This window comes from Symphodus melops, assembly GCF_947650265.1.
Source record: "Symphodus melops genome assembly, chromosome: 11".
In the NCBI taxonomy this organism is placed as follows: domain Eukaryota; kingdom Metazoa; phylum Chordata; class Actinopteri; order Labriformes; family Labridae; genus Symphodus; species Symphodus melops.
In genome coordinates, this window is record NC_136701.1 from 10,797,984 (window position 1) to 10,811,320 (window position 13,337).

Below are 13,337 nucleotides of genomic sequence, written 5' to 3' on the forward strand. Positions count from 1 at the left end.
GATTAACTAGCTCATGCTGACAGCCATACTTTTCATGTAAACTTCGTAGACTTCCTAATTGGTCAACTTTATGTCAGCATTGGCCTTATAAGTTCAGATGGTTTAGTTACAGCTTAAAAAAAAAACATGTACAAGTTTGCAGCACCACTTACAGGATCTCATCATTCTCCACAGATGACAGCTCAGGCCTGCACCCAGTGTTGTTCTTCCACATGTAACAACTCCACTTAGTTTCATGACACCCAACTTTCCTTGCTGGAAACGGATACAAGTCTGCAGAAAGGTTCAAGCATGTTTCACCTGATTAAGAAAGACAAAGAGAAGGAGAAGGATTTGGGCAAGAATAAGGAGAAAAAAGACAAGAAGGAGAAAAAGGAGCGGATGTCCCAGGCGGAGTTAAAGAGCTTGGAGGAGATGAGCATTCGTCGAGGCTTTTTCAACATGAACCGAGGAAGCTCCAAGAGGGACTCTAGGAGCAAGTTAGAGATATCTAGTCCGATACCTATTAAGGTGGCCAGCAACATGGAGCTCAACTTGACAGACCTGGAGGCTGAGCGCCTTCACAGAAACTTTGAGCAGAATGTTGGGAAAATAAATGCCAGTACCTCTGGAGAAAACGTGAGGGAAAGCCCAGAGGGACATCTACGCAGTTCTGTGAAGGAGAGAGCAGCTAAGTTTGGGGAATTGGCGAAGTTGAATTCTGTTGCAGGCCAGAAGCATGTGTCTTTTTCCCAGAAGATCAGAGAGGACAATCTTCCCGTGCAGACTTGGACCTCTTCTTCTTTAAAGTCCAAGTTCAATCACAAAGGGGCCTATGTGGTTCACATCCCAGAGTTGGTGGAGAAGACCTTTCCTGGTGCAGACCTACAGTTGCCTGCACTTGTTGCTCCGCCAATTCCAGATCCCAGGGAGCTGGAGCTCCAGCGGCGAAACACTGGGGATTTTGGCTTCTCTTTGCGGAGGACCACCATGCTAGACAGGAAGGCCGACGGAGAAGTGTGTCGTCGCGTGGTGCACTTTGCTGAACCAGGAGCTGGCACCAAGGACCGAGCTCTGGGCCTGGCGCCAGGAGACAGGCTGGTAGAGATCAATGGGGTCAATGTGGAAAGCAAGAGCCGGGATGAGATCGTGGAGATGATCCGTCAGTCTGGAGAGACAGTTCGGCTGAAGGTGCAGACCATTCTGGAACTGAGTGAGCTGAACCGCAGCTGGCTAAGGACCACCCAACGCCTGCAGAGAGAACTTCTAGATGTAAGTACTTGTGAACACGATTGCCAAATTAGTCTAATTCTGACTCTCCAATACCATCACATTAGTTTATAACAAATTCCTATGATATTACTTTGGGTCTTGTAACCACTTCAGAATTGTGGAATCTGTTTCCATTCCTTTTAAAAGACAGAGGTGTTACTCTACTGTGTTTTCCACTTCCCCATACCAGCTCCAGTAACCTAACGTAGAAACACCCTGTCATACTCATCCTATATGGATCCGCAAATTCTTCCATTAAAAAAAAAACAAAAAAACAAAAAAAAAACTTTTTATTGTACGGATTATTTTATTGAGGATTTTCCAGGAGATTTCACAGTGAAATGTTGCTTCCATTGCTGGCATTTTGAACGTAACTATTCGCTGCTGCTGTTCTTTTACTGGTGAAGAATTGAAAAGTGGCTAAACAAGAGCTGGCCATTTATTATGGGCTTATACATTTTGTTATCAGATCAGGTTGGCATAACAGCTGATATCCACTCTCAGGAGAATTTGGGGCATTTCTTTTTTTTTTTTTTCTGTTCATGTAACTTCTCTTCTACTTGTTAGGATTAGTGCATTTTATTTTCTAGCATGTTTGAAACCATACCCGGGGTAAAATCCTTCTAAAAAAAGGTGTTTGTGTCAGCTTTGTTTCTTAACTAAATTTGCATCCACATACAGTGGATTAGAGATGTCTGTATTTATGGATGGAGCTATAGTGACACTTGCAATGTGCTTTGTTCTTAAGGGTGTGTGTGTGTGTTGAAAGAGAAAATGTGTTCTGGTGTATATATAATCCCCCCCCCTCCTCCCTCCCTCCCCCAGTCCTTTGAGTGCAGACAATAGGACGCTGAAGGAAACAACGGCACAAACGCCACTGCAGCTCACGGCCATATGGTCTGTAAGACTTGGCTGGGAGCCCATTGAGTTCTTTTTCACCAAGATAATCATGTGCAACAAGAAGAGGAGCATCAAGTTCAACTCTTTATTAGAGAGGCCAACAAACACTTGAATTGTAGCTTCATGTATTGAATGGTTATGTTTGAGATAAACTTTTTGTAACATTATTTGACGTATAATAGAAATGCTTTCATAGAGTTTTTTTTAACATTTTGTTAGAATAAATAAGAACAAAAGAGAATTCTAGTATTGGTTGAAAGCCTCTGCAAATGCAATAAACAGCAGGGAAATACACGATAATGTTTTTGGTGTTGAAAAGCCCTTTGAGAGGATGATGGTGTTTAAAAATTCTAATAAACGCGAAAGAGCAACGATAAGTACATTATTGAAGGCAGTGTTTCAGTCACTTAAAGAATGGACGTCCGATGGTAGCGTCCTTTTTTGTGAGGCAGGACAGGATAGAGTCAGACATCGGGAGAGGGAGTAAGTAGGGAATGAAATGCAGGAAAGGAGCCACAGGTCGGATCCAAACCCAAGCTGCTTGCGGACTACAGCCTCTTTACATGCAGTCGGCAAACTAAGCACTAGGCGGGGGACTATTTGAGGAAAGGAATGATGCAGCCTTACTATCATGCTAGACATATTGACATTGTCAATAAAAAAGTAAAAAAGGAAGGAAAGGACTATGAAACTGATGCAGCGGCTGTTCACAGGTCACATGATCACTGCTTCGTTCACGCACCATTTTGCTGCTGCATTAGAGTTGTCCCAGATTCTCTGAAATTTTGAGTCTTCATGAATAACACATTACATTCGATCATACATGTTTTTTTTTTTTTTAAAGGATTATTTTTGGCCTTTTTGCCTTTATTGATAGGACAGATAGAGTCGGAAAGGGGGAGAGAGTGGGGAGAGACATGCGGGAAAGTGGCCACAGGCCGGACGCGAACCCGGGCCGCCCGCGCGAGGAGTAAAGCCTCGCAACATGGTACGCGCGCTGTCGCTGCCACTGAGCTATCGGCGCCCCCCGATCATACATGTTTTGATTAATGAATTTGATTTTGTCACTTTTATATTTTTTATTTTACACACTTTGTTAATTCCAAAGGGGAACCTCTGACTCCACGCTCTGTTATTGTAGAAACATGCTTCTTACACACACACACACACACACACACACACACACACACACACACACACACACACACACACACACACACACACACACACACACACACACACACACACACAGGCCTGAGTCACACACATGCACAAACACGACCTGTGGACACGCATTAATGGAGAGATATCAGGGTGCAGGGGGGCAACCCACAGGAGGCCCTCCCCAAGCTGTTGGGGGTTCGGTGCCTTGCTCAAGGGCACCTAGGCAATGCTTGAGAAATGGTCTGGCACCTCTTCAGCTACCAAACTTTCATATTTTGGTCTGCATCGAGACTCGAACCAGCAACCATCCAGTTCCCAGTCCCTATGGACTGAGCTACTGCCACCCCAACTTTGTCTAATTTGTTCCACTTATTGTGAAAGTATTTTGCTAATGCAGATTTATGTACCCCCCTTCTTGGACTGTTTTTGTAGCATTTAAATAAGTTAAAAAAAAGAATCATGGTATTGTACTTGGCTTACGTGTAGAAACCTGAAACAAAGTCCAAAAAGGCTAAAAATGCCATTTTGCTGTTTGTCTTATGTTACAGTGTGGATCACCTGAACAATGCTTTACTGATGTGAGCACTAGACGCATGTGAAGACCGCATGAAACCTAGCCATTTATTGTTCATCAAACACTAAGACGCTCTGTAATACATCGCGTGTGAACTTGACATGTGCACTGTCTGTGTGTCTGCCCTCATCCAATATTTTTTAGTAAAACTAGTTAGACTGAGTTAGACTGCAGCACTGGATCTGTACACAGCCAGAGACACGTTACAGTGGCTTTGTCCTACATTCATCTGATCATGATGTTCATCATTAGGCAGACCATTTTAAAAGACCGAAAAAATTGCATGTGAGTGCGACCTAGAACCAACTGCACTATTTATAGGTGGTTATAATAAGATGTGAGGTCTGGATCTAGAGCAACACAGTGACAACTATATATGTAACATTTGCATATTTAACATGTTTACTGCATTTATTAAAGTGTAAGTTGTGATAGCTTTGGCAAATGTGCTTGTATTAGTTCCTGCTGATTGAGCGATCAGGTGTTCAGTGCTCTTCTATCTGTCTACAAATGATTCAGCCACACCCAGGAGACTGTTAGCTGAGCTTAAACACTGCAAGAAGTAGCAAACAGTTAGCCTTGCTCTGTCCTGAGATAAGATAGTCCAGCTACCAGTATCTCTAAAAGTCACATCTTATCTGTGTGTGTTGTGTTTCTATATCTACTGTACATGTATCTGTATGTTTGAATTGTTACAATAGGGAGGCATCTGCTGTTCATGGTAAGGATCTTAAGGGAGGGTTGGCACTAAATAGCCTTCAGTCTGTTGCATTTTTACATATCATTTTATGTTGAAATTGTCTTTAGTTGAAGAAAAAAAGTGTTTTCAATTATACACGACTGGTCCGTCATGCATGAAGCTCACATTCTATGTTTCACACTGACATCAATCATATTGTCATTTTATTTCTAAGGGGTTTCATGTCACTCATGAACAGATGAAATGTGGGAGAGGTTTGTGTTCACCTGAGCTGAACCCCCACGCCTCCTGTGAGTGCCAAATGGAGCAAGGTTAAGAAATCCCTATCAAACAACTAGAATCAGGTGACCGTTGTTTCATCCCGGCTTCTGGACGGACTGAATTGTTTAAAAGCTTTACAAAGTTGTAAAACTACTCACAAGTCTTCCATAATAGCCTCAAGCAGTTTCTTAACCAAACTTACACCAGAGCTCATTCTGAGGCTCACCCACAAACACGTGCACCACTCCTTTATCCGATCACATCATTAGGATTTCAAGCTGTTTCTGTGACCATGGGGAATCCTGAGTACACTAATCACTTGCCTGTTTGTCCAGCACTTTCTCTCTTTGTCATTATCTCTGCCTAAGTGGCTTTTTTTTTTTTTTAAAGGTTTAAAGCTTTTTTATAGATAGGACAGTGGATAGAGTCAAAAATCAGGGATAGAGAGAGAGCAGGTAATGACATGCAGGGAAAAGGAGCCACAGCTTGGAAGGTAGGATTCTAACTTGGGCCGCCTGCTGAGAGGATTACAGCCTCTGTACATGGAGCGCAAGCACTATCCTCTACGCTACTGGCACCCTGAGTGGCTTTTTAATTTTGTTTTTTAATCATAAAATAACTGTGTAATAGCTCACTGCATTTCTGAGCTTTTAAATTCAATTCCAATACTTTATTGGTGAGAACATTTGTCTGGGAAACAGGTTTAGCTCAGCGGTTAAATTTGTGCCCCATATAAAACTACTAAAGTCCTCAACGAAACAGCCCTGGATTCATCTTCGACTCCAGCCCTTTGCTGTATGTCACCCGCACTCTATCCTCCCCAATTACACATTACACACACAAATCAAGTCAAACATAACATGGCCATTTGACTCAGTTGGTAGAGAAATTGTCCCATGTATAGAGACAAAGTCCTTGATGTATTGGCTGCTGGTTTGAGTCCCTCCTCTGCCCTTTAACGCCTGTCTGGGCCCTCCCTCTAACCCAATCCTGTAATGTAATATGCCTTTATTTAAAAATGTGCAGATTTTTCATGAAAGCTAACAGAGAAAACAATGGTATAATTTCATGTTTTTTTTCCTAATAGGGTATAAGTAAGAATACATGAGCACATAAACCTTTTGTCCACTGGGTGGCAGCCATTATCTACATGAAATAAGGCTCGATCGCTTTTCCTTTCTGTATTAGCTTTGAGTGTCTTCCCTGATTTGGTATAGACACTGGGAAGACACCTCACGTCAACGATGATCTAATTGAGTCTGTGGTCCTCAGGACATCCCATTGTAGAGATATCACCAATACATTTAACTTACTGTTACAAAAGTAGAATTTTACTAAACAAAATTTGAAGTTTATTCAATGAACAAACTCAGATTGTATCCAGTATTGTATTACATTTTTAAATCAGAATTTATGAATAGGTTTTAAGACGCAGAGCTTCAAATGCAAAGGATCGACGATTCCTGGGTGTCTTAACAAGGCAGAGGCGCTGATCAGTTTAGGGGGTCATGCTACGCTGCATAATAGCAGGTGTACTGCGTGCAAGTGGAGCTGTGGTACCCTGTTTGTTGCCTCATAGACTGTCTGTATAGAGAGATGGACTGTAGACTGTCTGTATAGAGAGATGGACTGTAGACTGTCTGTATAGAAAGGTGGACCGTAGATTGTCTGTATGGAGAGATGGACTGTAGACTGTCTGTATAGAGAGGTGGACCGTGAGCCAACATTCATTTTCCAGTTGGTTGAGGGAAGTCAATTGGCTGGAGGGATTATGAAACCAAGTTGACACACTTTTTTCTCAGCATGCTCTCGAGAAGTACGTGGTGCCAAAAATACTGAACTGGTTGGATTTTATTCTGTACACCACAGATCTTGTTGTTTTATTTTACTCTTGAGTCTTTTGGCAGGGCTGATATGACATTTGACTTTAAATGCTTATTGACTAGCAACATGAAAATGATATCAATATATTACAACTGAACCACAATTAGAAGTCGTTTTCATATAGTCTCTTTATCTATTGCATAATGTTTTTTATTCACGTCACTGCTTGCTTATACAATGCATATGATTCTGTTTTAAGCAGAATAACTCATTGTTTGAAATCAAATGCTTGTTAGCTTCCTTATCTGCCGTGTGTTTAATGAGGAGGTTGACATTGCCTCTCTCATGGCCATTTTTACTTTGACCCATTAACATCCTGAATGCATGCCCACGCACCCTCAGCCTCTAAGGCATCACATGTGGTTCACATCCTGAAACCCTCTGAAGTCAAATGTGTCCTTGATTTCTACCTGCTAAAATAAATGTTAGTTTTACTCTGAATTATTTTCTTCCACCGATATATTTTGTAATTGTAGATAAGTGATTTTGCCATGTTTTCTTCAGATTTTGACACACACATCTTCTGTGTTTTTATCATTTTTGTCTGTTCAGCTCAGCTTTACCTTGTTTACACAGGTGACAGAATCATGAGTTATTATTTTGCATAATTCAAGAATGTCTTTAAACACTACATATTTCAAATATACTGTATTCTGTGGTATAAACGCCATGCAACTGATCCAAACAGGTTTCTTGATATTGAAGGATTTAAGTGGAAAAGAGCGAGCGGTGTTTACGGTATCTAGAGTCTTTAATCTGTACTCTGCTCTCACCATGTGTAGACTAACAGCCCACACGGTGCTGTGTCCCAGCAACTGACTCAGGGGATTAACGGCCTGTGCTAGATCGAGCAGCTAGACTGTAGAGTTTGTTTTCCTTGGTTGTGAGGAGGGCTAATATGTGAGCTTTTGATTTACCAAGAAGAAGAAACACGTTCGAGACGATTACAGTCTTCTTTTTGCACATGAAAGTTAACGAGAAGAAGAAGTTCTGTCAGAGATGCTTTTGTCAATAAGGAATTTAAATCCATACATTTAGTAGCTTTCACTTTGTCCATTTATCTTTTAAAAAAATCAACTGTTAGTAAGTGTATAAAGGGGATAACAGTGTGTCAGGACTAGATTAGCACATCCTTTCCCTGCCAAGCCTGTTGCTACACATCCGTCTTGTGGTTTATCTGCAAGGCACCAATACGCTGAATAACTACCTCCAAGCCAGTTGCCATCACACAGGTTTTTACCCATCTGGTTTTATGGCAACACATGGCTTTCCCTCTTCGCCATGTCTCAAAACATTTGTAGAAAATAGTTATCATAATAATATAACTAAATCATTTTAAGGTACTTAGATTTTTTGAGTGATGCTACAGATACAAATTATTTGGTTTTTGGTTCTTATTTTTTCATAGGTCAGTTGAAGCAAAAAGCCTATGAACTCTGTGAAAATAAAGAATTCATACATTAGTTCAGAGCTCCCTCTTGTGGCGTAGGGACCAATCCTGTACAAATATTTGAGGCAATGTGCTTGCATGTTTAGCTACAGCAGGTCAGTGCACAGTGAGGAGGGTCTATGGTGTAACAGGCTCCCTTCGCAGTGACTGAAGAGGTTTCTTGTCTGATGTATGGAGTATTATTTGGATTCTTCTCAGTGAGACAGATGTCGTGCTTGACGTTATAATGTAGAGGGGAAACTGAAGCTGAAATGAGCTTGAATCTAATTTGGTCGGTTTTGATTGGGAAATGATCGGAAGATGACCTCACTGAGCATGGAACAGACAGTGTAATGATCAGCTTCCTCCAATAGTTTTAGCTTTTTCATTCTGTCTTCAGATTGTTATTTTTATCGAGTCATATTACCCTTTTTTTTTTTTTTTTTTTTTGAGTGTTTGTACATCTCACATTTAAAGAGCTTATGCAAGTTTGCATACCACTTGATGTTAGTCTACTTCCTCCCTGGCTCCCTGTCGCCAGGAGAAGAGAGTGGCAGGGAGTCAATTGATGTCGTTCTGCAAATTCTATTAATAGCCCCCCTCCACCCAGTATTTCAGCAGCTGTCCCTGGTCTATCCTGCTGCCCAGCTCCTCTCACATAACCCAGCGTTACTGGGCTGTGCTGACTGTGACCCCGCCCCTGAGGTTGCTCTCCCACTCACTCAGGACTTAGTGAGCGTGTGCTCTCTGCTGACTCGGTTCCTACCCTGCCTCGGCCCTGACGCCCCAGCTTGAAGATTGGAAGGTTAACCAGGCCTGTAGAGGAGGTAATGGGCTCAGGCCTCTGGTGGACTTTGTGTGTGTGTGTGTGTGTGTGTGTGTGTGTGTGTGTGTGTGTGTGTGTGTGTGTGTGTGTGTGTGTGTGTGTGTGTGTGTGTGTGTGTGTGTGTGTGTGTGTGTGTGTGTGTGTGTGTGTGTGTGTGTGTGTGTGTGTGTGTGTGTGTGTGTGTGTGTGTGTGTGTGTGTGTGTGTGTGTGTGTGGTGTGTGTGGTGTGTGTGGTGTGTGAGACAGGCAGTGAAAACCACTCAGGGTGTCCATGCTCTGCCTACTAGTTCCATTCGGGCTCAGCTGGCATCTCAGAATGGCCTCCTTTGCTGCCGAAACTATTTATAGGAGTCTACGCTGATGAAAGCAGGGCCGGGGTTGGTGAAACATGTTGCTGGGCTAAACATTGTTACTGTTATCTCAATGAGTTCAAGACCTTTTTTTTACGCACATTAAACTGTAAACTCAAATCGTATTAGACCCTCTGATGAAGCCAACAAGCTGCATGTTTTTCTGCTATTTGAGAGAAGGGATATACAGTATACCAGTGTTGTGTGTGTGTGTGTGTTGTCTCTACTCATGCCAGTAGTTTAATTGCAGCTCCACTACATTCATATTTACGTACTTAAACAAGACTTTAAATGACTTCTTATCCAGCATTCCGGTAGTTTCATAGTGAAGATACTGTAAGCTTTTAAAGTTTTTAAAGTTTTAAAGTATTTTCCAGAACACTGCATGTACGAGTGAAAGACGTACTGTTTACATGTTTGTTTGCTTTCTAAATACTTTTTAACATTGTTGCTGATTTTCTACAACACCTATTTCAGTGTTTACTGATTCTCTGTGTGTTTCACTACATATGAAATCACAAAAATTCATTCTTCATACATAAAGTGATGGACTGAATCTGAGGCCAGCAGGTAACTGTAAACGGAGTACTTTGAGCCCTGGTTGCATTTCATACTTCTTGTTGGATCCTCATGTTTATTTGTTATACGACCTGTGCTATATCCGGACCTGTAGTGTTCATAACAAACCATTTCATCATGTTCCATGTGTTCTGTCCTCAGTGCTGCATGGTCCCACCGACCTGTTGGTGTTCGACCTGTGCTGTGCAGAACACAAGTGCAAAGTATCCCATCATCCATCCCCAACATTTAAACTCTTCATCGTTCTGCACGGCGCATCCTCCTCTCCTCCACTGTCTCTCTCTGTTTCCTCTCTTCATCCCGTACATTTAGTCTCCACGTCCCCCAGCTTGTTCCATGACATCTGGCCTGTCACCATGGCGTACAAATCACGCTTTTCATTCTGGGAGCAAAAGGGAAGTCTTGCATATTGGTGTTTTTTTTTTTTTTTTTTTTTTGCAATGCATGCTGCTGTTTGATTTTATATTTTAAATGTTCCTTAAAAGAGGCGATCTGAATGTTTGGTTTGATTTTATTGTTTGTGTTCTTTCCTTTTGTGTAGGTTAAAGTTGACAAGTCAGATGTAAGTTTCTTTTTCACATGCATGCTTTTGGGCACTAATTCCTTTTTTGTGCTGTGTAAAAAAAGAAAAGTTGGATACGAATGATTACTGTGACCTTCTTGTTGCCTGAAGTCCATTTACTCTTCCGTGGTCTTAGGAAAATGAACTAGCAATGTGTGGAGATCTGGAGTGGATGATGATAAATAGCTCATTGATAAACTGTGTGCAGATCAGGCTAAAAGGTGAAGTTCATTATTCTCAGGGCAACAACTGTTTCCAGACAGACAAATGCAGGAATTTAAAAGAGAGAGAACTTTTAACAGTTGAGTTTTTTTTTTATTGTTAACACTGAGCACCACTTAGTCCACTGTCTGAAACACAGCGTACACTTGTCTTTATCCCATTCATTAATTAAAGGTGATAAATGATTTGAATTACGGATCTCTAGAATTTCATTCAAAACGTCTTCACAGAACTCAGGCATAAACATATATTTTTACAAATATTGAACATTTACTTTAGAATACCCAGAAAATTCAAATAGACATGCACCCACTGTATATATTACAGTATCTGTCCAAACAATGACAAATAGTCATTTTGAGTAATCTAAAAGCTGCCTCAGAGTTTTCACATCATTAAAACAAACCATAGTCATCCTGCACTGAAAGGCTTGCACTAATACGACATAGAAACCCTTTGGTTTTATTTCTCCTCCACCATGAAGCACAGACCCTGCGAGCTAGATAGCTTCTGTGGGTCATTTATTGTGTTTGGAAATTTTCTCACATTCAGGGATAAAGGCTGTAACTGCAAACATCATTCAAATATCTGCACCGTTTCCCTCCCCGAGCTGTCTGTATGGATATGTTTTGGGCAGTAGAATTAGGAAGTTAAAAGTAACGGGAACTATTGGAAGGAGAACGCTGGGGATGACATGCAGGAAATGCTGAGGGTCTGACCTGCCCCCGAGACCGGCTGCGAGGACTGTATATGGGGCGCCTGTGCTAACTGCTAAGCTAAACTGAAGCTGCCGTTGCTTTGACCTTTTAATGTAAAAGCTGACTTGCCTGGAAACAGAAGAGGTTCTGTTTAAATGGATTGTTTCTACCCTTAATGCACAGTGTGCATGCTTAAGGTGTGACACATGAGTAGAATAGGCTCCGAGTAAAAAATCAGGGGAATGGACTGATTACATATAATAATGTTCATGTTTGCCAATACTAGCTCTAGCGAGGCTTTGAGGATATACAAAAGGGAGACAGTAGCATGTTGATTGATGAATTCTCCCCTATGGAGAGTTTCTAAGCTGAGGCCATGCTGTTCTTAAACAGTTTATCTGCCAGCCTGGAGAATAATCTGCACCATGTCCACCTTGCTCTGTTTGTTCTCAGTCTGATGTAGATAGTACTCAGCCTCAAGCGGTCTCTACACCTGGGCTTGACACAGGAAGTGGTCCACAATCAATTGCAACGACAGCTGAGGAGTCCAACAGTAACGGTGGCATGGGCGGTCCGGACAATCCTAGGGAGGAACAGAGCGGTAAAAAGGTGGTGAGGGTTGTGAGAAGAGTTGTAAGACGTGTTGTTCCAGCTGGGACGGAAGAGACAACCCACTCTGCTTCCTCGGAGACTGCGAGGGCGACTCCCGCCGCAGAGTCTGTGCTTAAAACCACCAAAAATGTTAGAGAAGACAAGGATGATATCTCCATGGGCTTAACCAGTTTAATGGGCAGAAGCAGAACCAAGGAACACCGGCCTCGAACACGCAACCAGGAGCGCAAAGAGGACCTGAAAGAAGACGCAAAGCAGGAAGAAGAGAGAGGAAATGTGGAGGAAGAGGAGGAAAAACCAGAAGAGGTTGCAACTACATCTGCACCGACGACAACACCGCCAAAGTCCAACCCCCTCGCTCCTCCAGCTGGGTTCCTCCCCACTCCCAAACCAGACCCTTTCGCCCCACCCGCTGGCTTCATCCCTGCCCCCAAACAGAACCTCCTGACTCCTCCACCTGGTTTCATCCCTGCCAGAAAATCCAGTCCTGTGCCCCCAAAACAGAACGCCCTGCCGAGACCTCCAGGATTCATTCCTGTCATAAAGACAGACCCCCTGGCCCCCCCTGCAGGTTTCATCCCAAAGCCCCGTCAAGTCCCTGTGAAGAAACCAGAGGTATGGAGTGACAAACAACACATGTTTGCGACTTTACTTCTGGAAGGAGCATGCTGCGTGACAATAACAGACACGACTGTTCATATCTGAAAATTCATATTGACTCAGTTGTTTGGGTTCTCCCACGATTAAACATGATTATTCCATGTTTTAACACTGTGCACAATGAAGCTGTTTATCTTTTGTTAAGAGTCCATAAATGTACCTCGGTTTGCACCATTAGCTTGGAGCTCCACACAGCAGACATTAATTTAAAACCCTTTAGTTGTGAGGCTTCTGACCAACCATCTGGCAAAGTTTGAGCTGTGCATCATGGAGGGATCATTTTGTGAAAGTTTTATTTGCAAAGCTTCGGAGATGAAGTAGGTTTCTTTCAGGTAGAGCTTGACAAAAATATGAAAAACTATCAATGAATCAGGCCTCGCTTATAATGATTACAACTTAAGACATCCTAAGCTTGTCCCAGATGTGGTCCTGTTTGCTCATCTTTATGACAATCATCTAACAACCAACATAATTAATCGTCGTCTTTTCTTTTCAAGGTTTTCATATAAAGAAGCCCTCCTGAATAAGTGGAAGGGAAGCAGTGAACATACTGTATACCAGCTCATGATCATGCTTTAGTTTATAAATGGGTTGAAGGGTGTACTCACGGCCTGCTCACTGATAGTCTGTTCAGTCCGAGTCGTCGATGAGCGCTGAGCTGTGAC

General features: G+C 42.3%; 1 protein-coding gene across 3 annotated transcripts in view; it reads left to right on the forward strand.

Annotated features, from left to right (window-relative positions):
- Nucleotides 1-13,337, forward strand: part of LOC306831443 (unconventional myosin-XVIIIa-like) — a 66,964-nt gene that overhangs the window by 1,529 nt on the left and 52,098 nt on the right. The window contains exons 1-4 of one of the 3 annotated variants that reach the window (XM_079355553.1): nucleotides 8,889-8,990; nucleotides 10,060-10,311; nucleotides 10,458-10,480; nucleotides 11,854-12,627. In XM_079355553.1, the coding sequence (XP_079211679.1) occupies nucleotides 10,275-10,311; nucleotides 10,458-10,480; nucleotides 11,854-12,627 (834 nt within the window). In that variant the 5' untranslated portion in view covers nucleotides 8,889-8,990; nucleotides 10,060-10,274. Of the gene's footprint in view, nucleotides 1-174; nucleotides 1,252-8,888; nucleotides 8,991-10,059; nucleotides 10,312-10,457; nucleotides 10,481-11,853; nucleotides 12,628-13,337 lie in introns of those variants that run through there. The other 2 variants (XM_079355552.1, XM_079355554.1) reach the window with 2 other exon arrangements.